The 27,675-nt window shown below is 43.1% G+C and overlaps 1 protein-coding gene across 1 annotated transcript in view; it reads right to left on the bottom strand.

Moving 5' to 3' along the window:
• Positions 1-27,114, bottom strand: part of PKHD1 (PKHD1 ciliary IPT domain containing fibrocystin/polyductin) — a 266,225-nt gene extending 239,111 nt beyond the window's left edge. Inside the window, exons 1-21 of the mRNA XM_075144880.1 lie at positions 27,063-27,114; positions 25,067-25,144; positions 23,483-23,627; positions 22,418-22,517; positions 19,002-19,059; positions 17,755-17,833; positions 15,667-15,741; positions 14,352-14,416; positions 13,343-13,382; positions 12,693-12,763; positions 10,689-10,790; positions 10,301-10,396; positions 9,042-9,177; positions 8,079-8,193; positions 6,919-7,194; positions 6,055-6,144; positions 5,221-5,314; positions 2,957-3,099; positions 1,898-2,028; positions 700-884; positions 191-329 (exon numbers count right to left, since the gene is read on the bottom strand). Of these exons, the coding sequence (XP_075000981.1) occupies positions 191-329; positions 700-884; positions 1,898-2,028; positions 2,957-3,099; positions 5,221-5,314; positions 6,055-6,144; positions 6,919-7,194; positions 8,079-8,193; positions 9,042-9,177; positions 10,301-10,396; positions 10,689-10,790; positions 12,693-12,763; positions 13,343-13,382; positions 14,352-14,416; positions 15,667-15,741; positions 17,755-17,833; positions 19,002-19,059; positions 22,418-22,517; positions 23,483-23,627; positions 25,067-25,144; positions 27,063-27,114 (2,270 nt within the window). The remainder of the gene's footprint in view (positions 1-190; positions 330-699; positions 885-1,897; positions 2,029-2,956; positions 3,100-5,220; positions 5,315-6,054; positions 6,145-6,918; positions 7,195-8,078; positions 8,194-9,041; positions 9,178-10,300; positions 10,397-10,688; positions 10,791-12,692; positions 12,764-13,342; positions 13,383-14,351; positions 14,417-15,666; positions 15,742-17,754; positions 17,834-19,001; positions 19,060-22,417; positions 22,518-23,482; positions 23,628-25,066; positions 25,145-27,062) is intronic.
• Positions 27,115-27,675: the final 561 nt, after the last annotated feature.

The raw sequence follows: 27,675 nt of genomic DNA, 5'->3' as shown, positions 1-27,675 counted from the left end.
AGTCTGAACACGACCCATTTGAATTGCCTAGAAGAGAAGATTCCAATGAAAGCACAGGGATTGTCAAGTTGCACTCTTATCCTCCACTGCCTCTCATGTCCTGTCTTAGATGACAACCAGCTCCAGACATGTCAGGGTGAACTGCAAGAGGTATTACAGGGTATTGAGATGATCTACTCACTGTCCCTACCTTGGCGAGAGAAGGGGCACACTTGCACCACAGCCAGACACCATCCAGGACACATTGTAAGTGGGAGAAGACCCCACCACAGATACAACTTCAACTATCCTCCCACCTGGCCAAGGTGGTTTGGGATCTCTCTGAGAAACTGAAAGAAAAAGAGCACAAGCATTCATTAGAGCAAGGAGAACAGCTGTCACTATGCCTAGGTTATTTTCATTTCATAGCTGGAAACATATCTGTTTGGGGTTTTTTGGTTTGTTTTTGTCTGGGCAAGACCATTCAAGAGTTACATTTGTAGAAACACATTTTCAAATACACCAAGAATATTGATATTTGGCAATTCCTTCTTGATTGTTTTCACAACAAAAATATAAGTTCAAGAAAACAAAGTTATTTTTGTGCCTGTTGTGAAATACCCTTCCCCTTTGAAAAAGTTTCAACCAGCCCTATCATTAAAGATTTTAATGGAGTATCCTGGAAAGATTAACAGAAAAGAAAAAAACAGATTCCTTTACCAGTCACAGCTCTGTCTGCGATGATAACTTCATCAAGGTAAAATGACCCAGATGTTTTCTTCTGCAGCACAGAGCTCAGCAAGTCTATCTGATGCACAAACACCGGGGAATTGGCAGGAAGGTCCTGGAGAAGCGTGGAGAGATTCACACACCCCTTCCAGAGGTCAGTGCAGGTAAATGTCCAGCTGGAAAACACCAAGGTTATGCAAGCTCTCTTTTGCTGTGAGGTAGTGGCAATAACCACCTTTTGAGGTGCTTTGTGAAGCTTCCAGGTAACATCAGGTACTGCTGTTATTACTACTGTTCTTTACTCATACACAAGCACTTGCTCCATGGCTTGTGATCACTCTCTCTATGTCTCTGTTGGGCTCCCCATAGTGAGAAATAAAGCTTTAGATCTCTGCTTAGGTATCCTCCTCTGTACCACAAGAGTGGGATGTGGGAATGACTACCCCTGCTCTATTTTTGGCAGAACACTATAATAGCATCGGTGACCTCAACGGAGGTCGATCCAGACTTCAGGCTCCTGGGGAATACCAGATGATTGCTCAAGGCTCCCAGCTCTCTCCACCATGTAGTAATTTAATCCCAACCCCTTCTTCCCCTTCCAGGCATGCACACGCCCCCCTCACACAACCTTACAGATACCCAAGCTGCCAACTTCCCTTCCTGAAGTTCTTCAGATACTCCTGATTTTTTTTAAGTCTGCCTGTCCCAAGCTTTACATCTAACACCAAATGTTTTCTACCCACGTAATTCTAAGTGAATAAAGAAAATCAAAGACTACACCAATTTTCAAAATTTTGTGTACCAATGATCTCATGAGGTTACTGGGGGGGGGGAAATCAATCCATCTCTCTGTCTCACTGGAGAAAATCCACTGACTGTTGCCAAAAAAACTGGGAAATTAATGTCCTCAGAAACCTTCTGGTGTGCTTACCAGAGACGGAACAAACTCTCCATCTCTGCATTACTATGCTGAGATAGTGCATATTACAAGAAACATGCAAATTTACTCAGTAAATCCTCAAAAAGAATGGAAGCACGTTCCAGGAATGCCTCTGCAGGGACAGAGCATGTGACATCTTATTCCAACTGAAAATTTGTTCCTATACAAATAAGAACTTCTCCCTGTTTTTCTAGTACACCTTCTTACTATGGCAAGTGTAATCTCTGGAAACTATAAGTGTCTGGATACCTTTTAGAGTCAGTTTCATTGAAATCCCATAGGCAGGTGAGGTTCCTCTTCACTGAGCATAAAGAGACATTGGTGTAGGACACAGAGATATGACAGATATGGCTCATATGGCCTTTATGTGCAAAACACACCTGCAAAAATGGGGACAAAAATTTTCATAAATCAAACCACAGGTAATTTATAGGTAATGTCTGTAGAAGATATTCTATTCTGTTTCAATCCCAGTTTAACATTAGTAGGGAAACACGGTGTTTAAGGTCAGCAATAAAGCCCACCACTTATGGCCAAATTGCCTTGAATAGCACCTATAGAAGACAGCGCATGGCATCCAGGTGATCTGTGTGCCACTACATAGCATAGAACTGACCCCTTGGGCTTCAGTGAGGTTTTGGGGGAAAACATAGCTGGGAAGTACTAATGGGGATTTCAAGTATCTGGGAGGCAGGAAAGGAGGCTGGAGGAGTTGGTTTAGGGCACAAGGTTTGGGATGGGTGTCAGGTGGGGAAATAGGACTGGAAGATGTCTGTGAAGGAGAACTGGAAGGAGTCTGGAAGGACTGCGGAAGGCTTTGGGGATGAGTCTTTCCCTCCCACCTCCTTCCTTTCAATCCCCAACTATTTGCCTTCGGCCAGGTGGCAAAGAAATGGTGACAGAGTTGAAATCAAGACCTTGTTCTTATTAAAAGTAGATGTAGAAGATGAGCAGAAAAGAGAGCGAGAGTGGACCCCCAGATAACAAGAGGTTTTTTCCTTTTGTCAAGAAGTGGTCATCCCTGCACCTTCCATCTTTTCCCAACACCATCCCACCTTTTCCTTTCCCTCAGCAAAGGTTGCATCCCCAGGAGCAGCCAGATGTGTTAAACAATATCTACGTCTCAGGGATCTCAAACTATCCACCCACTCAATAAAAGACACTCTGTTCTGTCCACAAGCATAGTCCAAAGACATGATCCTTTATGGATTTGGGGAAGTTTAAGCAGACCAGATGATTTTATCTTGCTGATTAGGCTCTGAGGATTCAGTCACCAGTGCAATCTACTCATCAGTTGCAGCCACATACATGTGTGTATTCAGTAAGATCATATCTTGGTAGAGTTGATGGGGAAGTTTTCACCAGCTGGCTTGGTCTGTGAACACTGAACCTCCCACAGAAAGGCTCCGTTCTACTGACTATGTGTCCTGTGGTAATGATGTCCTTCATATCTGACAAAGATAAAAAAAGCAAGAGAGCATGAGAGGCTTGAAAATGATTCAGAAGGCACCAGTATGGTCAAGAGATTAATGAAAATACAGTCAAACAGTCCTACTCTTAAGTATTCTTCTGCCCAGATAAATGGTGAACATCTGCAGGGCAATTGTTCCCCAGCCTAAGGGTGCTGAAAGACAGGAGGAGGGACCATTAGATTACTGTTCTGACCATAAAACCTCATGGCAAATAACACTGTCTTCAGCCATATAGAGTATGTTTGACCAAATCCACCCTTCCTTTCCAGAAAACACTCAGGCAAAGCTGAAAATTGATGTATAAAGCAGCATTGAATCCACCTTCCCCTTTGGGATGTTTGTTCCATTGGTCTATCAACCACGTTGCTGAAAAACTGCAAAGATTTCTTTTCTTCCTAGTACATAAAAGACTTTCTCCTGTCACTACATACTGACAATTCATCTTTTCTTCCAGTAAGAGAAATAAAGCCTGCAAAATGAAGTTAACAACAGAGTTTTAAAAAAAGTGTCGAAAGGAGGTAGCTGTGGTTCTTTGCACCAGTGTTGGACCTGTTGAAATCTTCACTGGAAGAAAATATGAGTGTAGCAGTTTAGCTGTGTTCAAGGGGAGATTACGTAAATACAGGGAAGGGAGAGCCACTGAGGGTAATTAAATTAAAAAACATATTACACTCAGGAAATTAATTGAGCTGAAAATACTTCATATTTGGAGAGAATCAATGATGAATTATTATACATAATCATCCAGTTTTTACTCTTCCCTAGGCATCTATTTTGGTTTCTGCTGAAGACCGGACACTGGGCTAGACGGAACCTAGGTCTGAATGTGTGTGTGCGGCTGTTCTGTTTGTTTTCCTGGCATCCATTCACCACAATTTCACCATTATTCTGTTGTTTTTTAATGTTATCTACATTTTACAATCATCAATGAAAATTCAAGTTCTCCTTTGTGCTATTTGTTACACATTATTTTTTATTCCCATTGTACTGTTGAACTATCTTTGGCTTTTAGCTCAAGTTTTTCTCTTTTTTGTTGGCAGAATCGTAGATTTGGGGTCATATTAAGAATGTCCAGTTGCTATTTTCATTTTTCTGTATAAAGCTTCCCTCCCTCCCTAATTAAGGTTAATTAATTGCTTTCCTCCACTTGGAGGAACCAATCACAAAGTATACATATTACTGGCTGGGACCTGTTCTCTCTCTCTCTCCATACTGAATACAAGAATGTGATACGACATCTCTGGGCAATCATCTACTTTTTGGCATAGGATAAGTATACTATTATTACCGTCAGATATAGAATCACATAATGGTTTGGGTTGGAAGGGACCTTTAAAGATGATCTCGTCCCTCGCCATGGGCAGGGACATCTTCAACTAGATCAGGTTGCTCAGAGCCCCATCCAACCTGACCTTGAATGTTTCCAGGGATGGGGAACCTCTCTGGGCAATCTGTGCCAGTGTTACTGGAGGTACTTTCTACTAGAGTAACTTTCTGATTGGGAACAATACCTTCAATGTTGGAAAACTATTATTGATTTTTTTTTTTTTTTTTTTACAAAAGCAATTGATGTTTTACACCTTGCTTGTCCAGTCAAGTATACCACAGATATTTGCACTATTTCACTTTCAGTCATCAAGAAACACTGAAAGTAAAGACCTCCAGAGTCAGAATCGGCCGTTTCCCCATCCTGAGCTGTAGCTATGGGTTACACCAGATTTGCTTCCCCAGAAGACACATTGAAATATAAATAATTTCACACGCCCCAGAATTTGCATTTTTTGTTTCTATTCCTAACGTTTCCAAAAATCAAAACACATCACCTGCTTTGATAAGTGTGTTGCAATATGACAGTCATACAACGTATTACAGAAAGAATCTCTCCTTATTATGTTAATCATGTTGTTTTCAATATCAGTTCCATAAAGTCCCCCATCAGAATCCATACAAATAATGAATAGCTGAGAAACATAAATGTATGTACTTAAACCCATTAAAAGTGTAAACGTACTATTATTAAAAGTTTAAAGCACATTTATTTCATAAAAGGGAATCAACTCTCACAGTAAATACTGCTTATTTGTCACAGAAGTTCACTACCTTCTTTCTCAAAGCCATCACGGAAAAGGATTTTAGCAGAAGTTGGCTTAGTTTCACATCCTATTGAAAGAAGTTCCTCTATTGCTGTTTGCACCTTTAAAAAAAATTAAGAAAGTCAAAAGCAGTCATAGTACAACGGTGTCTGGATCATTTCAGCAGAGACCTTCAACACCACATCATCACTACATTTAGGGACTGGTGGCAAGGCAGCTCTGAACAAGCAGGTAGCCAAATGGTAGAGAATAAAATTCAGCTCTACACAGAGGGTAAACTTCCACGTCTGATACCCTTCAGAGGTGTGAGACATCCTTTAGGTGTCCAGCAGCCTCCTCAGAAAGGTGCAGATTTCTTACATGAGCTATACCACAGCCTGGGCATCTGCATGCCCCTCCAGGCTCCACCAGCTGTGTTGACTAGATGTCTAATGACTATCATGGAGCTACCACCCAGGGTAGTTTAACGGTGACCAACTATCACATCAAGAGACTACGGGATTTTGAAGAAACCAGATCGGAGCTCCTGTCTGAAGCAAGAGCCATACACTACATATCTGGTCTTAGAGGAGAAGTCTAAAGTTCTGGTATCTGAAGATACCACATACTGCATTGCAGACATGACAGGCCAAGATCAGATGCTGTGATATGCTTAGAATATACCTGGGAGTCAGCCCCCCAAACAAATCCCACTGCAAGACATTACCAATAACAAAAATCACCCTTACATCATGTAAAACTTCTCAGATTCTGGGCCAAACGCTTAATTGCTGTCAAGTACCGGAGCTCTATCAATTACACCCCGGCAGAGGACTGGGCATCTGCATTTAACGATGCCTACCTGGTGAGCCGTAGCATTTGTGGGGATCATTCTGCGCAATATGTTATTCCAGGAGATACTGAAATACCCTGTACCAGACACAGTCAACATCTGGCAAGCAAAGAAGCAAATAAATAAATTAAAACAGATACAAACTGCATGAGATGCACAGCCTTCAAACCTGGTATCTTCTATTGAGCAGGATTTTACGGCCAGCATTTTGCCTTTTTAAGCCTCTCTAAATCAAGAGTCCCTTCAGCAACTCTTAAACTGCTCTTGTCCTCCATGGTCTCTCCTGACACAAGCCTTGGGCTCCTGTTCTTAGATTAATGGTAGCACAAGGGATACATGACCTGTGCAGACATGCTGACAGCCACAAATGGTCCCTAAAGCTCCTGACCTGCAACTGTGGGCTTTAACCATCAGGAAAAACTTCCCTCATTGCTGAGCACTTCATCAAGCTGCAAGTTTCTATCATCTAATTGCAATGTAGGGTTGACCAGATAACACACACTGAGTGTGCTGCCCCTGAGGAGGGGAAAAAAAAAACTATCCCAAACTTGTATTAATTAGCATTAGTTAACAAGGTGAGGCATTAATGAGTGAGATAAAGCCTGAGGGGAGTCAGCATTGCTTACACTTTAGCACGAGCAGATTATCATGCAACCATAGGGTTTACATATGCCCACCAACGTGTGTAAGAACCACAAACACCTTCAGCTCATGATGCTATTTCTCATCAACTATCTCAGCAGGTTAAACACAAGGTGGGGACACACTTTCATTTCTAGCACTGACAAGGCCTTTACAATTAGGAATTGCTGCCATCCGTGTCAACTGAATCAGGGCTGGTCCAGGTCCCAGGGTCAAGCACACAGCACTGACCTGCACTTCTGGAAGGTGCAAGGCGTGAGCCCGAATTTCATGTCTCTCGATGTAGTAGTTATTCACCACATCAGGATTCAGCCACGTGTTATGTATCTGGACTCCAACTCTCATCCCATTGCTGGGTGCCTTTCCATGATGCAGTGCTTCCAGGTAGTACCTCGAACCAGCAGTTAGCTCAAATTTCTGGGATTTTGGCTGCCAACGCTCACTCCAGCTCTTCACCCAGTGCTCAGACCACTCCGAATTGCCGGCAGGGAGAGAAGCTATTCTCACCTGTGTCCAGACCAACCAAATCAATCAGTCACAGAGACATTTCTCCAGCCCCAAAAGACACTTTGTCCAATACCACAGCTCCAAAACACCAGACTTGTGCTTATAGCTGATAGCAGTGGGTTGATGGTTGATACATTCCTTCCTATGATACAGGAAAAAGGCATCATCTCAAAGAGCTTTGGTTTAGGGTTCAATACCATAAAGATGATAATTCTTATGGCTGACCCTAGCCCTAATAACAGTTCCCTATGCAAATTTTCACGGATCACTTCAGTTCTACATCTCATGTCCTCCAAATAAAAAAGAAAAGACTATATCTACAGCCTTCTGTAGATGAGTACGTAGTATGTAGAGGTGTAGTATGTTACCATTAGTAAGACCAGTAATGCTACAGGGTTTTTTTATAGATAAGAACTCCTTTAAATTTCTTCTAGCCCTGTTCAGTTACTAGGCTTAAGAATAGCCCAGAGAAATAGCTCACCTTCATTTATAGCATCCTCTCAGCTTTACAAAGGGAAGGATCAATGTTTTCATAGGGCAAAATTTCAATAGGCAAAAAAGGAGGTAAACTGAGGAAGTCAGACAGCAAGCCTCCAGGTCCCCTTGCAGAGATTGTTAGTGATGGTGATGCGCTGAACTAACAAAAAGCTCTTCTGGAAAAGACATTCAAAGACTCTGATTGCAAGAGTGAGTTTTTCATGAGCTGCGCGGCTGATAGGGCCAATGGAAGACATCATATATAAACATACCAATTTCACTCTGCAACAGATTCATAATAAGGGCCAATAAGCCAATCCACACTGGGGAAATTCCCACTTGTTATGACCTTAATTAAAACAGTTTCCTATCCTGATCTCATTCTTTTTCTCTGCCAAGAGTAATACCTTATGTTCTGGATCTTGGGACAAACTTAAGTAGAGAGACGCCTGACCATCTGCCTGAATCCAGAAGGTGTAATTGTTGGTCTGAGGAGCCACAAAAAATCCACGAAGCCTGGAGCTAAGCAAAAGCAGAACATCCATAATATACATAAGAATTACTGTAAAAAAACACCCAGCCCCACACCCCGCCTTCACATGTACACTGAGTAACAAAGAAAGACTGTGAGACCAAGTTATAACAAAAACTCAGATTTTAGAACTGAGGGAACCTCAAAATGACCCATTTTCATATTAAATTTCATTTATGCTTTACAGAAGTTTTCAAAAAGGAAAAAAAAAAAAACAGCTCCATGAAAATAAGTATGGTTTTTTTGTTGGCCACTTTTTTGTGCATTTCTTCTCAAGCAAAGTCTTAGCCCTGAACAGGCAGGAAAAGGCTCAAAATCACACACAAGATCAACTAAGAAAAACAGAAGTGATGGAAAAATGAAAACATTCATGGGTATTGCACAGCTTTTCAAAGGTGTATCTGAAGAGGTAATGGGCACCACACGGTTCAGATATTTTCGCAGCTTGGGGCAAATCAGTTTATTTCTATTAACTCCACCTGTGCTGCGGCTGCCAACATCAGCTGAGGATCTGGCGCTCCACATCTGGCCAGAGCTCCAGCCCAAGACAGCCTCTAACTGGAGCTCCTTCTACCTCCGCGGCAATTTCTTTTGTGGTATTTCAGCACATCTAGGCCAGGTAGAGCAGAAATACTAAGTGAAAGCAAAATGAGGAAAAATAAAACACTTCACTGCATATTTTGAGCTTCAAAAGTACCTCGGAGCAAAGGGTTTGCTTTGATTTATAGGAGCTATGCAGTAAGGCTCTGCTATAAAGAGCTGTCAGGTGTTATTGCTACACCTTACACTGCTAAAGGTGATTCCCATGGCTTCATGTCTTTTTAAGATCACTGAGTACCTGAAGGACTTCTTTGCCCCAGACAGAAATCTTACTGGGGAGCTGGCGTTAGGTACAAACTGCCATCTATATCCAGGACCTGCTTCTGTCAGATCAGAGGCGTCATCCCAGACTTCAAAGAGAAGCCCTCTGTTTCCTAGAAAGTTAAAATAAAAGTTTTCTCAGTAGCAGCCAACAACAATCCCAGAGCACATGCTGGAATCAGTGATGTAAGGAGGCAGGCCAGAACAGAAAATTTTAATAATAAATTGGCTCTGTTTGTGGGTATTTTTTGCAGTCTAAAGCAGAACACCGATCTCACTTTAAGGAATTTGTTCTACCTTGAAATCTTCTACCAGAAAGAACAAAAACCTGCAGAGAGCAGAGCATCCCACCAAACTCACATGTCTGCTCTTGCAGGAAAAGGTACTGAGGTGACCCACAGTCAAAATGAGCCAAACCTTGTTTTATGCACAGTAATTTCCTACTGCAATGCTCCACTCAAGCAGTGTCCCCAGAAGCCTCTGCAGTAGCTCTAGTTCAGCTATCCTTCCTCTCAATATTATCCATGCCTTTTTCCCCTCATTTTCCACAGTCCTACAAACCAGGTTGACCTTCCTCCCGCCATCACCCATCTGCAAGTGGTGGGCTGAGTTCTCCACCTTGCCTTTCCTTGCTATAGAATCATAGAATGGTTTGGGTTGGAAGGGACCTTTAAAGGCCACCTAGTCCAACCCCCCTGCCGTGGGCAGGGACATCTTCAACTAGATCAGGTTCCTCAGAGCCCCGTCCAACCTGACCTTGAATGTTCCCAGGGATGGGGCATCTACCACCTCTCTGGGCAACCTCTGCCAGGGTTTCACCACCCTCAGCGTAAAAAACATCTTCCTTCTATCTAGTCTAAATCTCCCCTCTTTTAGTTTAAAACCATTCCCCCTTGTCCTGTCACCACAGGCCCTGCTAAAACGTCTGTCCCCATCTTTCTTATAAGCCCCCTTTAAGTATTGAAAGGCCGCAATAAGGTCTTCCCAAAACCTTCTCTTCTCCAGGCTGAACAACCCCAACTCTCTCAGTCTTTCTTCATAGGAGAGGCGTTCCATCCCTTTGATCATTTTTGTGGCCCTCCTCCCTATCAAACCTAGGAGAAACTGGCTTGATGTTGAAGCAGACAGCGTTTTGGAAAGCCCTGTTTCTTGATTGCATTCATCACCGAATGATTTCTGCCCTCCATTTCCATGTGTGTTTGTTTGTTTGGACCTTCAGTTATTTGAACACCATACCTGGCTGGGGGACACCAAGCCTCCTGCCCTTGCCAACAGGTTCAGTGGTGCATCTGATTTGCTGGGGAGAGACGTGCTTGACTTTACAGGGGACACCTGCCAGCAGGAAAAGGAGACAAATATGTGTGCAAGACTTAGAAACACAGCTGAGCTGCAGCATGAACTCATCTTGGTTCCAAAAGGGGTCAACGCTTTGCTAAGAGTCTGGGCTTGTACTATCAAGCAAACAAAACCGTTCATGCCCACAGTCAGAATAACTGGACCTTCCTGATGGCAAGTCTTACAACTCCCACACTGGTATCCGTCAATATCAGTTGGGTTTTGTGGTCAGGGCCGTGACCACTGTATTAAAAAAAAAAAACCAACATTAACACATTTCTCCTCTTACCTGCAGCAGTGACCTGCACAGGCTCCTCAAAGAAATCCCCCGTGACAGTGAGATCAGTGCCTCCTCCGAGACTCCCACCAGCTGGGAACACAGAGGCTATTTCTACAGAGGAAGGAAAAGGGGGATCTGAAAACAAGCATTGGAAAGGTTAATCCCAGCCCTATTTCTATCAGAGCCAGCAGTGCACTTGCACTGTTTCCAGGCGGAGCAGGCTCCTGTGAATGAAACAGGCATCTCATTGATCCTTCACAGGGGTTTTGGCAGCCGCTGGGATTACACCAGGAATGAACAACAGGGATAACTTGGCTGCATGACAGGAGAAATGCTGCAATGCTTGCACCCTTACTTAGCAGTGGCTGCATCTGTCATGCTCAGATAGCAAACCGGTATATTCTGTGTTATTGAGGAACCCTGCAAAAAAAAGGTGGTATTAAAACTGTTTCAATCCTTTTGACCTTGTCTGACTCACTTCTCAATTGAACATGTAGGTTTAGATGTTACCACACTTTCCAGTTGTCCCTTAGGCTTCAGGGACAAATGGAGGGAGCTGAACATCTGACATCTGAGTGTCCACATCATGACCAAGAGGATCTTTCAGGTTTTTATCTCTGTTATGGTCATGCCTTTCCACACTGCAAAGCTATTTTTCTCTTTGGTGACATTTACTCACTTTGCACTCAGGTGTCCTAGTTTAACCACCCAATTGTACTTGCACATTTCTGAAAAAAGACTAATAAAAAGATGAGGGAAGTTTGTCCAGACCTGCATTTTTTTCTTATCTAATATTTAAACTTTACTTTTACAATATTGACTACTGTCAAATACAGTACTGTCTACTGGATAGATCTGGCAGAACTTGTTTCTGCTGGTGCTCTCCCAATAGCCAACTCCATTCAGGGTTATTTCATTTTCATGTACTTCAAGTTGTGAATAAAATTTGACAGAAAATTACCCTCCTTTACAAAGTGATTTGAATTTATAGGTGAAATAAGCTTATGCTATAAACAATATACAAAGTGCAGACATGTATTGGTTATGTTCTAAAAAAACCCCCAAAATAATGCTTTTGTTATCTCTTGAACCAAGCTTCTCAGATACAGCCCGAAAGGAACTAGTGCATTCATTACATTAATTTCAACCAATTTAATGACAAAAATTTGATGGGGCCTTGCTGGGGACTTGTACAGGTGAACCAAGAGGTGTTTCAGCTTTATGCAACCTCTGATTAAGGTCAAAGGCCGCCCAGGGCTCTGCCGTCCCTGATCCCCTATTTCTGCTTTGGCTGTTGGGCATACAGCCTTGTTGAATCTTGGACACTGTTTGCCCATGACCATAATCTTGAGCAGGTGCTCAAGATTTCATTGTCTGCTGCCTACAATATAGCTGGAAATGTCACAGAGAGGTTATTATTGTTAATGTACCTTATTTTTTTTTTTTTAAACTGCCGTTCACCATTTATCCAGAACTCAATTCTTGGAGTGGTTGAACATCATCTCCTCCTTGTAGTTGATGTGGGATCTATCTCAGCCTAAGGTCTGCATTTCTAAATCTCAACCTTACCAAATACAGTGTGATTTAAGGGGCAAAGGTTTCTCTAGATGCAACATCTCAAGTCTACAGCTGATCTGACAGGAAAAGGAACAATGACAAAACAACATCATCCCAAACCCTACCGTATGGCTGTTCTCTGGCTGACTGTCTCAGGTTAGGCTGTCCAAAACAGAGTTCAAACATATCCCTGTCTGAGAGGAACACTAACTCACTGGGGATGTAGGATATAGCCCATGGCAGCACACCCAGCCTTGGCACATAAATCTAGTCTTCCTGAAATCCTTGATCTGCAGCTTTTCGTGTAGTCAAGCCCATACTAGGGGAGTGGCACACCCCAAATGAGGACACAACAGGATTACATCCTTGGGAAGGGCAACAGTGACGGGTCTTTACTTAGACCACACAGGGACTGCCAAAAGACGGTGCAGACAGTGGGGTGGATCAGAGCAATACCTGAATGAGTCTGATACAAGAAAAGCTCCTGTTTGGCACTGATGAGCCAAGCACCTTTGTGTACTGCTGACCTGCAAGAGAGAGAGAGAATGCCTGAGAGATCCTTGGCCATTTAAGTTAAAGTAGACCTTCTTTTGGCAAAGCTGGACACTGAATCTCCAGAGGAACAGTGGAACATTTCTACAAGGCCCAACACCACCTTTTACCAGCACATTGAGGCATTGATTCAAGAGACTCCATTACATGGCTGAAACTCTTTATTAGAAGTACTGTCCCATCGTAAAGTATGGTTTTGACACTGCCAAAACCCATTTTCACCTCCTTTTATGTGTAATTCTTTCCCATTCAGATGAAGAGTTAAAAGTGAGGTGAAGGGATTTTATTCAGCTAGGGTTAACAGATAACTTATGCTTTGGGCACTGAAGCTAAAGTATTAAAACCCCAAAGCGGAGATGCTTTGGGGGAGGAGCATTCTCCCTTTTCATTCCCAATCTGATGATCATCTTCTCAAGATAGCAAAACCTCATTTCTAAGCAATGAAAACAAGATTCAGGAAAAACACCGTACACTTATCCTGGACTCAAATGCAGCTGTGTCCCACATTAAAAAAAAAAAAACACAGAAAAAGAGAAAAAGATTCTTTTACTCACTTTCCTTTGTTAAACACCAAGAAGCTAACATTGTGGGACCCTGGAGGAGAGAAAAGTAATATGCTTTATGGCAGAAGCATGGAGGACTCCATGAAAAGTGCATCCTACCAAACCTGTACAGGTATCCTGGGCCTGATTCTCCTCTTCCTCACGCTTTCCTTACAACAGTGTAACTGTTGATTTCAGCAAAGGGTGTGTGTGGGAACTGAACTGAATATTAGCTTAGGGAGCTTAGAACCTTAGGTCATAGGTAGACGCTATACTGTAAATAAGTACAGTTATGTATCTGAACCTGCAAGCTGAATCTCAGGGGCAGGATTTGGTTGCCTAAGTATAAATGCTTTGTGTCATCTTAGCCCGGGGTATCCTATCTGACCTCACTTGCCGTGCTAGGAAGGTGCAGACCTCCTTCAAGACCTCCATTATCTCTGACACCCCTCTGGAGAGATCTTAGATACCCCAAGACATCTCTAAAGTTCAGGCTATTAAATTGCACTGTCAGTGTCTACATGAGAGCTAGATATTAATTTCTATTTTATATATTTAACTCAGATCATCTTTCCCAAGCAGGAAGCTTGCTGCTCAGACAAAGCCTCGTAAAGGAATCAGAAGCTTCTTCAGAGTGCTGGGGAAGAAAAATGAAAGGGGTCCAACCTGCCCAGGAGCAGGCACCCAATTTATTCCTCTCTGATAACAGAGCTGTAAATGGAAGGTCCATCACACACAAGAAGGAATAAGGTAAAAAAAAAAAAGGTAAACTGAGCAAAGACCCCAAATCTGTCAGCAACATTCACATCTCTGTCATGGTTTCACTTGAGCACTGCACTTCATTTTCTCCAAGAGGTTGCGAATCACTGCAGTGGCCGTTGAACTGTGGTAAGCCTTGGACTCAACCCTGAGACAAATTCCTAACCAGGGACAGAGCAGGAGCTTGTGATGGACACCCTCCTCTGCCCTCTGGAGTTGCAGGAATAACAGAAACCCATGCTTTTTCCCTCTTTTCACCAACCTATGTGGTTCCCTTCCACCCGGCACTGCAGGGTCCCCAGTCCATCCTCGGCCTGAATAGGGTAGCTGTGGAGAGACAGAGGACTTTGCTAAGCCTTGTGAGGAAAAAGAGCAAAATGCAGTGAGAATCATCTAACCAAAGATGTGACTTACACATCTAAGCTATTCACACTTAGCTCCCCCTTTAGAAATAAAGGAGAGAAACAGGTGAGGTGGGAGAAGCAACCCATCTCCCCACTGACCATTGGGAGCTCAGCAGCTTAGGAAGAAGCCTGCCAGCAACACCCAGCACTCCAGATTGGCTCCTTTACCCTTGTTACCAGAGACTGGTCCTGTTGGGGACCTTAAGAACCCCCATTTGAAATAAGAGCTGAGGGGAGACCAGTCTGGCCACAGGGTGAGGATGAACAGGACGACAAAAGCATTTCCCCTCTACTTGCACCTCTGCATGTCCCTAATCTGCAAGTAGGAGCAGGTAGCAATTAAACCAGATATGCTGGCATTACATCAACCTTCTGGAGCCATGGAACAAAGCAAGCCCCATCATCAACTCACATTTGCATACAAGTTCCCCTCCTGGGAGCCAGGAGGAATTTTACAGTGCAATGAGAAGGCCTGCTGAGGACCCCAGAAGTCTTAGCACTGACTTCTACGAGAACAGGTTTTTCCCCTTGTTCCCTGTAAAAGCAGCCTCCCTTTTCCAGGGCTTACAGGCACTCTGAGAAATGCATCATTCATACAAGAAACGCTGCTGCAGAGTCCATGTTTTTTTTCCTGTAATTCAACAGGGTGCAAGAACCAGAAGTCTAAAGGGTCTCCTGCAAGTTACAGAAGACAAGGATACATTAATACCAATAAATGAACCGTGCTGAGGCCCAGGCACCAGAGCCTGTCTGCCTACGCTGTTAAATTTTTAGAGCTCTATTTGCTCAGTTTGGGCTAAGGTCAGCTAATCCACCTTTCATATTAGTGTCTATATATGACTGAAGACTATACATTGACCAAGGTCAGTAGGCAGCTTGGAAATGGCTACCCTGTTTTGGATTTTAAAGAGTTGAACAGAATAGATGTGGCCAGGGCATAGCGTGTCATCTCCGGGCCAGAGAACAGCCCCTGGCCCTGCCTGGTTATGGCTAGAGCCACAGAGACAGCAGCCCTCACCCACCCCGTCACAGACCATATGGTCAACTCCCCACGGTCCCTCTCTATCTTAAGCCAAAGCAGAAAAACTTCTTCAAAAACCAAGAAAATTTTTTGTGCACAAGCTGTGCTGAGCCCTTGCACCAACACAAACAAAAGGTAAGTCAAGAACGGACATGCTTCCAGCTCGTCTGTCAGCGAAAGAGCAGAGACTGGTCCATCCATCTCCTTCTGCCACAAGGATAGCTGGTCTAGGCAGAAAATAAACAGGGAAGATGAGATATGATAGACAAAGTTTCACGAATCTTTGAGACACCCATGCTAGTTCTGAAGGACCCAATACCTCCTCCCTGTAAGGAAGGGTTGTAGTCCAAGCCCCAGAAGGACTATACCCACCCTTACCTTCCAGAAGCAGTAGGCAGCGCAAGTACAGCATCATGCTCATACTGCAGCTCAGTCATTTCTTTATTTCACTGAGGAAAAACACTACAACCAACCTCTGCTAGAAATCATGTAAGCTCCTAATAGCAAATTCAAGTATCCCCACCTTAAAGAACCAATATGGCAAGGGACAACTTCCACTGGAGAGGAGGAATCAGGTGGGAGCAATAAATTCACAGTAATTAGCATAATAAGCGAAGGTTGGCAATGATTCTTTGAGAATTAACAGGCAATTAAGGAAAATATGCAATTAAAACCTATAGTGCAAACACTTTGCTATGACCCATGCTTGAGTGTAGTTTTATGAGGTTTTATCAAGGGTTTGATTTTATTAATACAGCTTGCTGATATTGAGATGCCTTTCCTTTTAAGGATGAATAGAAAAAAATTCAGTGCTGCAAAATGTTTGGTTCAGCATCACTGGACGATTGCATCCCATAGAAAGCATGGAAAAGGGCACAGAACACACTTGGAAGTATAAAAACAGTTCTCTCGTTTGCTCCAAATCCTGAATCAGTGTGACTGAGTGACAGACTGCTCTCGTCAAATCCAAGTCCTCACCTGGTACCTATTTACTAACACACCAAAAATGGGCAAATTATTCATGTGAAGCTATGATGTGAACCTGTCTGGTATGCTGAGATTTTGAGACCATTTCCTTTTTGGTGATAGTGAGGTTAAGTTGTAAATGAGTAATCTAGCAATGGAGCATGCCGGCATGTCCAACCTGCAGTCAGGCAGACCAGTCTTTCTTCCCACTGATCAAAGGTTTCACTAGAGGCAGGTAAAACAATAATTAATATCGAACAAAGGAGGCTAATGTGCATCCAGTGAGCAAAAATGTAGGGCTGATAAATGGGTGCAGCTGGTATGGCAGGAATCTGCACTGGACTTTCATTCACACTAGCAGAGAATTTAGTTACTTAGCAAGGGACATTTCCATTCAGCCTGAAAAGTAGTTAAGAACCATGTAGTGGTCAAATATCTGCTCTTGCAATTAAAATTTCTAACTACTGAGAATACACACCTTCCCTGGCTCCTGAAATGATCCCTAAAACACCAGCAGAGTAACTATAGATTAATAGTTTATCTTTAAAATATTCACCTGGGCTTAGTTCTTCACTGCTATTGACACAAACACAAGGAAATCATAATTCAGTAGTATCTGAGAACACTTCCATACATAAGGAAATATATATGACAGATGGCAGGTCAGCGTTCATGCTCATTTTGGATTCACTATGCTTAAAGTGCTACTGGCCTGAAGTAAATTTTTAAAATCTACCTGCTTTGCTCTGTTGCATGTAACCATAGAAGCAGCAGAAAAAAATCAAACCTTCCTTGAGAACAAGGAAGTGACCAGAGAGGGTTTAAAGCAGTGAACAACAAAGCCTTTTCTCTCAAAATACTTCTGCTTTGTCTTCTGACTCACCAGAGCATCTGTTTCAAACTAATAGTTTTTGTAAAAATGCAAATGGAAAGGAAAATTTATTTAACTTTTCGATTCTGACATTATTTTAATTAGTTAAATTTTAATTTGCTAGCCAAAATAAAATCTACAGCAACCAGACGCAATTACAGTACAATTCACACTGAGCTGTGATTGACTGTGCTGCCAGTAAACAAACCAACTAGCTTAATGGACCAGTTGCAATTAGATTAACAAAGTTTGCTGGAGCCCAACTCATGAGCTGCAATAAACCACAAAGGAAGTAAATGGCAATTCTGGGCCAACTGGTTGCAATTTATTGCTGTCAAAGAGACTGATGGAAGAAACACTAATTTACAGGGACTGGGTCAGATAGCAGCCTATATATAATTACCCATCAATATAGTCCACATTGAAGTCCAGGGTCTCATATCTTCCAGCAATTGTTTTCCCATGGATCTCTATTAAATTTCCTGTTTAAAAGGAAATAGAAATTGAAGAGAGGCTTTTAAAAGCAGAGAATTTGTATTTGCAAATTTTGTGAGCTGAACAAAAGAAATTCTTGGTCTTTGCAAATTTTTCAGAGAGCTGCCCAACTGGCTGTGCTGATGTCTACTCTCAACTTCTACTGTAGTTCAAGGTGACTTTGCACTGAATTCGCTTTTCCCAAAACTCGTCTTTGTTTCCCACAAAAAAGTCCATTCCTGATGTTTTAGCAGCTCTCCAGTATTTGTACTGAGAAGACATTTTCATCAACTCTTTTGTTAACTGAACCCCACATGCTAACTAAATTCCACTGCAGAATCTCATGAGGCAACCAAAATGACATCATTTGTACACTAGACAGGGTCAGGGTCTAAAGAAGGACCACAGCATATGTGGCCAGCTAAATCACTCCCAACACCCCCTTGACCATACTGGGTGACAGCTTGGTTCAGTTGCCTGTACACAGGTGTCTTAAATCATTTGAGGCACCCAATCCTCCCACTGAAAGGAATGAGTCTTCCTGGTCCTGTGTCATATCTACCTGCTCCATACAGCTCCTTCATGCTCCAGGACCTCTCAAATAGCACTAGACACTTGGTGTTACTCATGTTCTTCACTGACTACACGGAGAGGTCAAGCATCCAGCTAACAGGTAGAAACCTCCATACAGACACCCTAAAGCAAGGCATGAGAATCTGGAGCTGAACTGCACCTGAAAATAATTGGAAATGAGGTATGGACTTAGATTTAGGAGCATCATTGTGATCTAATCAGAGGTACCTCTCTGCACTCTTGAGAGACCAAAATGTTTTGATTAATCTTGACTTTGGAAATAAATATTTCAGTCTTCTCTAAAGAAGATTAGACCTACCTATCTGCTGAACCACGACTCTCTACTCAGGCAGAGTTGGGCTGCAGAAGCAGTTGCAGTACCAAATAACCTGGTCACTGTGCATTACCCATTTCTCTTGTTCCCAGTGCTGCAGACTCTCTCCCCTTGTGCAAACCCATTTTCCTGTTCAGCATGAGCTTGGACATTATGTTCTGGAGGTGCTCATTTTAATCCCCAGCAAGACAGATCCCTCAAAGAGAAAGACACTATGGAACATCAAATAATAATTAAAGTGGGCTCCAGCTTAAAGAAAGGTCCCGTACCTGGGATGCCAGATGGTGGACTAATTTGGTAAACCACAGGTGTCTGCGCAGCAGAGAACTGCAAAGAGAAATTTGTAGTTAAATGGCAGTCATTTTCGCAGCAGCCCAACAAGATCTGATTACACATTGCTCACAACACAGTTGGCAACTGCTTTTCAGAGACTCACACTTCAGATTTGATCTTTGAAGCGGAGTCCTGCTCTAAGAAGGGAGTAAGTACCATGTCCCCTTCTGGCCTCCTCTGCATTCAGAGTATGGCTAACTGCTATTTTTGCATCCTCTTTGTGCCCAAATTGTCCACCCTGCCTTGAGTCAATTCCAGAAGATATCGTTTAATACACTACAAAATTTCTAAGCCATGCTTTATCTGAAGTCGAGACCTCCATTTTATCTGGCATTATGGCACCATTTTTCTTCCCAATAACATACTCTTACAAACTATTTCTACATCACAGAAGTGAGATACTTCAGCTAGCCTTTAGCAAGCTTGTTGGGTACCCAAAAGCAGTGTAGCAAAGAAAATGCTTGTATTAGCCCATCTTAATGCAGTGTAATACATCAGAGGTGCCTTTGGGAAAGCACTACCTTGCCCTTTGAGGAAACAGCAAGGAAATACTGGAAATCTGCTATGGGGTACTATTTTTGACTTAAACAGAGTCCAAGAATGAGCACAGAGATTGTGCTTTGAGGCAAGCCTCTCGGAAGATGAGGAACACACAGGGACTCTTTCCAAGTGGAGGAAAGTCATCATCAGCCTCCCAAAGTAGCTGAGAGATATGGATGCCTGACCTGGCACATGCTTGGGCTGCATTTTCAACAAGTAGAGCAGGCCTATTGCCCCTTTTCTCCAGCTGACTCTAAAATCTGTGACACTTTTTAACCAAAATTACTCTAGAGAATTTTTTGTCTAGGCTGACACCAATCCTATTCAAACGGCGTTGTGTGTGGGAGCACTACTCATCAGTCAAGTGGCCAGAGGCTCACATGGTCCTCCACATACAGTTAACTCTCATGGAACCAATATTATCTGTAAATGTCCCTGTCCCTGCCTGGAAGATAGCAGACCGAACAGGACAATTAAATGGATAGTTTCAGCAGCTAAAAAGTGCCTTGTGTTCAAATCAAGCATCTGGATCCCAGTACTAAAGGAAATAAAAAGGTAATCGAAACTCTTTGGATGTGTTTAAAAAATTCCTGCTCTGGATAAAGAGTTGTCTCCAACACACTGGGTATTTTCCAGTGCTGGGGTAGCTGAATATTATCTTGTAGTAAGCTGAGGTAGCTGAGATGGTGTGGTCAGTGGGAATGTGCCTGGACAGGCAATGAAAAAGAGCTGGATATCTTGGGAAAGCCATAAGGAGGGTTATGGAAAGGGAAGGTGGGCTCTTGGACTATGGCTATACAAGTAAATAAAATAACTTGAAACCTCCTATTTGGCCCAGGGAACAGCACGGCTTATATCCAGGTAGGGAAACTCTCGCCCTGCACCAAAAAGAAGGTGGCCTGATCCACGCTGTCTAGTGGGAGCAGAGTTGTCATCACCCAAAGCAGAAAAAAACGCACCCAGAAGCAGCAGCGAGGTGATCCCAGGCAGTGCTGGAGACCACTTCCAACCCTGCCTTGCTAAATAATACAGGCACAGCCTTGCATTTTACAGGGAGACCTTGGCAAAACCACATCAGTTCTTTATTCCTCAGATATCTGCTCTGAAAAATAAGAGTATTGTCATTGTCTTTCCCCAGTGCAACATTCTGCACTCTGGAAATGAAAATCATTATGTGAAAACCGAGGGTCAGGTCCATCAAGGTACTTAAGGATCTTGGGCTTAAGGTGATGTATAAAGGCACCTGGCTTGTTCAGATTTTGTAAAATCTGCTGTCTCTCTGCTTTCTTAGGAGCTACAAATACCTACAAATCTGGCCTGCAGTCCTGTTAGCTGGCTAAATCCTGTTTCCATCTAAGTCATTAGCTGCTCGATTTCATTAACCTTATAGAAAAGTACATTTCCCATGTGTCCCCATCACCTAATCACCCATTTTTTGGAGCCTTCTCCACACATCTCCATCCTCCCCACCTTCTTTGAGCCCTCTCATGTCCTCACTTGCACTTACAGATGCTGCTGTCAGCCTGGTATATGGTGTAAAAAACTAATTTGCAGAATCAAATCAAGGACACCATTGCATATGTTGTTTTCTTCCAAGCTTTCCTTGAACCCCATTCCCTTTCCAAGCTCAGTCCTTGCCTTCCCTCTTCCTCATGGTCATGTGAAAAATGAATGAGTAGCCACAAACTCCCTCCAGTGATGGCCACTTCTGAGAAGCAAAGGCAACATCACACCATACCCTGGGCTGGAGCTGATGCAGAGAAAGAAGCCAAAAACAGCACAGACTAGGGCCACTAGCTGACACAAGTCTTCCGAGCTGTTCAGACTTGTTGCTGCCTGCAGCGGGCTTTTTCAATCTACTGTGGAGGCAAAATTAATTTTTAATACTCATAGCTCCCAGGTCCCAGTCCCAGAACAAAGACACATTGTGTTTTATTTAGCTTGGAATGTGCCTCATTAACAGCAACCCCTGGTGATTTTTCATCAACTCTCTAAGCTAACTGAACCACCCAATGACTCTTTGGCTTTAATGTGCAATTTACTGAAAACGCCGGGCTTTCTTGTTTGATACTCAAAGTTAGCACAGAGAGGTGAAACGTGACTTCTGAGCACACCAGGCCTCATCCCAAAGCACACAGCCATGGCTAAGGATTCTGCTCTGCCAGAGATCCTGACACCATCGTCATTAACTGGTCTAATACCATCATACCCCACAACCTCCTGAGACAATGCGCTTTGACATTGGGTGCCAAAGGGAAAATACTGGTCTGGGGGGAAGTAGTGAGCTCTCAAAATAACTGAGCAACGAATATGAAATCACAACTGAGGTCTGAGCTTTCCAAATGTTGCTCATCTTAGGTGTGGAGAGCTGTCCTAGATCTGGAGAGATGTCCTTTCCTGGAACCAGCTGTGCCCATGGGAGGTATTCTTGCCCATGGTTACCTGTCAGTGCAGACTGTTAGCTGCCACTCTGCAGGAGGGTAACACAAGAAGCAGCTGGCATAGGGTCTTCTCACACAATAGTGTCTTCTGACTGTGTGGCTTCAGTGCAGAGAGAGAGATTAACTTGGAACCAGATTTTTGATTCAGAAAGATCTGTTAGGTCACCTAGTCTATCCAGTGCCAGTCTGATGAGTACCTCGATGCATCTAGTTTTGAGGGACAGAAAGAGCATCCTAACTTCTTGTCCTGACATGCAATCAGCATCAGAGATAAAATTTCAACATATTCTCTGTCATACCAAGTCTGAAGTTTAACTCCCTTCAATACCTTGAATTCTTTATCATCACTTCTATCCTTGCTTGGTGGTTACCTGGAAAGTAAAGTTTTCTTTCTCCACCTCAGTCAGGTTGTTAATTACATGTCCTTTAAAGATCACCTCCACATAGTACAAACCCTCTTGAGGTGAAGACCTAGGTGGAAGAAAATGTTATTTTTATACAGATTGGTTTTATTTTTTAGGAAATGCCAGGTCCTTTACAGGGTCTCCATTCTCAGCAGGTCCACTGAGGCTTCGATAGAGCAAAAAAAAATTTACACTGTGAACACAAACTTTACACATATGAACCCAAACTCTAAAACTACAGTTTAAAAGAAATGTGGAGGCACTGCAAGCAATTACAGTCAAGTGCAGAAGGTGATAGGACTACATCAGAATTCTATCCAAATTGTATGTTAATGCAAAACACAGACATGCTCATTAGTGTTCATTAATACTAATGAATAATTGTTATTTATTAGTATTAAAATAACCCAGGGCTGCCTGGATTTACAGGGCATCTTGATCCTGGTTTGTAAATTAATGCTGCATCCTTAATGTGCACATTTTCTCAGCATCGCATTCAGCAGAATTAACTCCCGACCGAATCATAGTAGCAAGAGATTGAAGAGCCCTATTAGGGTCAGTTTTACAGCCTCTTGTGACATCCCTAGTCTTCCAGTCAAACGATATTCTTTAACATTATGACAGGATGGAAAACAGGGAGCTTAGATTGCCCAGGTGGTGCTTGAAACCATATTCTACCCATAATCTCTATTTATCTTCTTGGACAGGTCAAAGACACCAGAAGCTGGTAAAATCCCCCCCGAGATTTTCTTGGGAGTTTTGCATCTAAGAATTAGACATCTACAAACCTCTGAGGATCTGAGCCTAGCTCTCCAAGAAGCCTCACTGACTCTCATGCTAGCTAGCCTAGTGCTTCTTTAAGCTGAAACAAGGTTAAATGCAACACAGTTTAGAAGGTGCTCAGGTGCAGCCACAGCAGCAGCCGTAGGAATTCCTTAAACTCCCAAGCTACCTGTGCAGACACTGAAAGAAAATGAGGATCCTACCAGACAAACGGCAAGGTCTCACCCACACTGTAGTCATGGATCATACCTTGTTCTGCATCTTACGGTGGATAAGTCAAAATACACAGGAGAGACATCACAAGGCAACCTAGGCAGATCTGGATTCACCAGGGAGACCTCCAGCTGGGACCCACTGGCTGAAGAGACATGTTCTAGCTGGTGGGATGTTGAGCCTAAATAATCAAAGTCAACCAGAAGAGCTCTGTGAGGACAGGATCGCTCACATTCAGTCACACATGATATAAACATTTTGGAATGTGCAACCCAGCTTCTCTTTAAGAGCAACACTTAGACCCTTTAATCAGGCTTTTTGAAATCATGATTGTGTAATTTCATATTAAGACCAAGTTCATCCCACCATGCAGCTGCATGGTTTTTTTTGCCTCTAATAGTATACTTGGTCTCTTCCACATGTATTCTACTGCAGAGATTGACAGTTATTGGGGGTTTGAATCGCCTCAGCCATCTACACTGGAAAAAACACCCTGCCCATAGATACTTAAAGCACCTGGAAAATTAGGACTGTTTGACACGGTCTTTGCAGTTGCTGATGTCTTGCATAGTTTTGCTAACAGGACCTTAAGTTGGCCTGTGCTGCAAGGTGGACCTGCTTAGCCCATTTCTTTAGAGTGACCTGTCCAAAGGATCAAAGACTTTTAATCTTCAGAAAGTCAAGCTTTATCTGAACATAAACTCGCATGCTTAACCTTTGTAGCATATTCAAATACAACTAGAAATTAAGAAGGCTTACAAACAACTTTCCCTTTGCTCATGATCTTCACAGGGTGGTTCCCAGCCCACAGGCTCACTTTAAATGACATCAGTGATTTCTTGATTTGCAGCAAACTGCACATTTCCTCCTGATCCCAGGAAGGTTTTTCCCCCTTCTCCCAAGGGCTGGCTGTCTGCTCCCCCCCCCAAAAAAAACCAACCCACTCTGCTTGAAAGGTGAGTTCCCAACTGTGACTCTCTCTGCCTGCTGTTGGGGAAACATCTCCCCTGCAGACATGAGCTTCCTTTCCTCCTTCCATTTCATCATCTCTATGGGAATGCACAATATTTGACAAATAACACTGATACATTTATCATAGTTATAAATGACCGCGTGTCAGAACTCGAGCAGCTAAACCGAACGTATAGCTGGTTCAGAAACCAATTCTTCCCAGTGAATCAATATTCAGCTCTACGGAAAGTCAGGCCTAGCTTTGTACATCTGGTTTGGGGCCTAACTGAGCATGACATATCAATTTCTGTGATTTTTACTCAGATCTCATGTTTATTATTAGTGTTTTTGAAGCTCCAGCATCACAGGACCTATGAACAGATGAGACTTTCAGCTTTTCTTAAAAAGAAAGAGTGGCAGGAAAGAAATTTCTAGCCCTACATCTACAAAAATAAGGTAGAAATCTGACTTCTCTTGCTTAGAAAGAACTTAAAAACAAGCAACCATCAGCAATAGTTTATGAAGTAACAATTTCAAGCCAATTTCATGTTATGGGTGCCACAGCCCATATATCTGTTCCTTAGGGTTTGTTACTCCAACCACAAATCTCAGAATGAAGCTGGTTCTTTGTTACTTTGACATATGCTTTATTAAGAGTTTAAAACTCACCATCCAGGGTAATAGTAATCCACGTTCCTCCAGCAACACTGCCCTCTCGGGGCTTAATGAGCAATCCTGTGGCTGTCACTGCAAAAACAACCCAGCTATGTCAGGCTGAAGTGCAATGGAAACATTTAAAACATCTCATTCAGGACAAGACGTAGTAGTCTGATAGCTGTCCTCCTGTGATCCAACCCTTCATCTCATTTCTTCTTAGGCATCCTTTTTCCCCCCAACTGCCTCCCCTATGTAATAGTCCTGCTTCCCCTCAGGGGGTGTTTGATACCTTCAGGACTTGGTGAACCAAGCTACAGTCTGAGCCTCCTGTCCTCCTCAAGAATTAAAATAAAGACAATAAACCTTATGTGTATTCCTCCAGCTCTTAAAGAAATGTGTTTGCTCACTCCTGTACACTCTCCCAAACTTAGAGCTGCCCACAAAATATATCCTCTTCTGGCTCCAAGACAGTCTGTCCAGCTCTTTCTTGATGAAGTCCTTAGGAAAGAAACACAGGCCTGGAAATGAATTTTTGCTTCATGAAGTTAAGTCACCTGTAACTTGCTATACAATGCCTTTCATCAAGGTATCAAATTCTTAAGATAATTTAGGATTTATTTTGGGGACCCTTGTCCTCTGAAGCTAATAGAGATGAACCAGTGGCTGGCTGGCTTTTTTTTTGTAGCAAATGATCAGAATTTTTCAGAAGTCCTTTTACAGTGATACCCAGTTTCCTGTCTAGCATTTCAGGAGATTTCCAACTTATCTGTGTGTAAATGCAATCTCACTTAACATCAGTATTGATCACTGAAGTCAAATATTGGACATACTTGCATCACAAACCCTTAATATCAACATGCAAACAGTCTTATGACTATCATCAAGTGAAAACCAACAGGCGTGAGATGAACCTAGGCAAAATCACAGAATCATAGAATAGTTTGTGTTGGAAGAGATCTTTAAAAGTCAGCTAGTCCAACCCCCTGCCATGGGCAGGGACATCTTCAACCAGATCAGGTTGCTCAGAGCCCCATCCAACCTGACCTTGAATGTTCCCAGGGATGGGGCATCTACCACCTCTCTGGGCAACCTTTGCCAGGGTTTCACCACCCTCAGCGTAAAAAATTTCTTCCTTCTATCTAGTCTAAATCTCCCCTCTTTTAGTTTAAAACCATTCCCCCTTGTCCTGTCACAACAGGCCCTGCTAAAACGTCTGTCCCCATCTTTCTCATAAGCCCCCTTTAAGTACTGAAAGGCCGCAATAAGGTCTCCCTGGAGCCTTCTCTTCTCCAGGCTGAACAACCCCAACTCTCTCAGCCTTTCTTCATAGGAGAGGCGTTCCATCCCCCTCATCGTTTTAGTGGCCTCCTCTGGACCCGCTCCACCAGGTCCATGTCTGTCCTGTGCTGAGGACCTCCGAGCTGGACGCAGCACTGCAGGGGGGGTCTCACCAGAGCAGAGGGACAGAATCACCTCCCTCGACCTGCTGGCCACGCTTCTTGTGATGCAGCCCAGGACACGGTTGGCCTTCTGGGCTGCAAGCGCACATTGCTGGCTCGTGTCCAGCTTTTCGTCCACCAGTGCCCCCAAGTCCTTCTCGGCAGGGCTGCTCTCCATCCCTTCGTCCCCCAGCCTGTATTGATACCAGGGGTTGCCCCGACCAGGTGCAGGACCTGGCACTTGGCCTTGTTGAACCTCATGAGGTTCACACAGACCCACTTCTCAGCTTGTCCAGGTCCCTATGAATGTCTCTAAATAGGGACAATTAACAACAAATCCAGACACCCTCCCAGAAATCTCCACTGGCTATGGAAGAGAGCCATGAAAAGCCACTTATAAGGGTTGACAATGTCCAGTATGCTGCAGTCAATATCCCATAACATTCAACACCTTTTAGAGATGCTTCTGCATGTCTCACTCACAGTTAGTCTGTATTCAACCCAGCGGCACTGGATCTTAATGGTTTTGTATAACCAGTGTAGTTGGAGACAACACCTCTATCACCCACCTGCAAAGAATATCAGCTCAGCACTCAGAAAAGGTGATCTCCAAGGGTTCATCTTGAACTTTGGATGGGGATTTCACAAGAGACTGGCTCCAGGATCATGGCTTGGGGCATCAGGACCTTCCCTGTAACATTAAAACAAACTCCATCTGTATTCTTTCTTCACACTGTATTCACACTTCCCACTGCTGTGGGAGCAATGGTCTGTGTTATAGAAGACAAGATGGACTGCAACATGGAGTCACAGAGAAAACACTGATTCACCTCTCACACAGTATAAAGGATCAATATATTGCAAACCATACTTTTTCCTCCCACCCAACAGACCTATATAGAACATATGCCCTTCCGAGCAGACCACTTTCTAACCAAACTCAGGATGAACTTTCCTCCACTGGGGCCATGTTTCAGGAGACTGACTCTGATTAAGCATTAGGCACAGGTGAATTGGTGAAAGCAATTACAGGATTTAGAGCCAATGGTGTTAAACTCTCTTAGCTCTGTGCTGCTTTGTGTGAAATTATTGCATTTATTACATTAAACTAAATCATACCATAGTGATTCTCCAACTCCAAAACCAAATGTCAGGACCTGACTATATTATTAAACTCTCTAG

Source organism: Calonectris borealis, chromosome 3, assembly GCF_964195595.1.
Source record: "Calonectris borealis chromosome 3, bCalBor7.hap1.2, whole genome shotgun sequence".
In the NCBI taxonomy this organism is placed as follows: Eukaryota; Metazoa; Chordata; class Aves; order Procellariiformes; family Procellariidae; genus Calonectris; species Calonectris borealis.
This window is presented reverse-complemented; position numbering and strand designations above follow the sequence as displayed.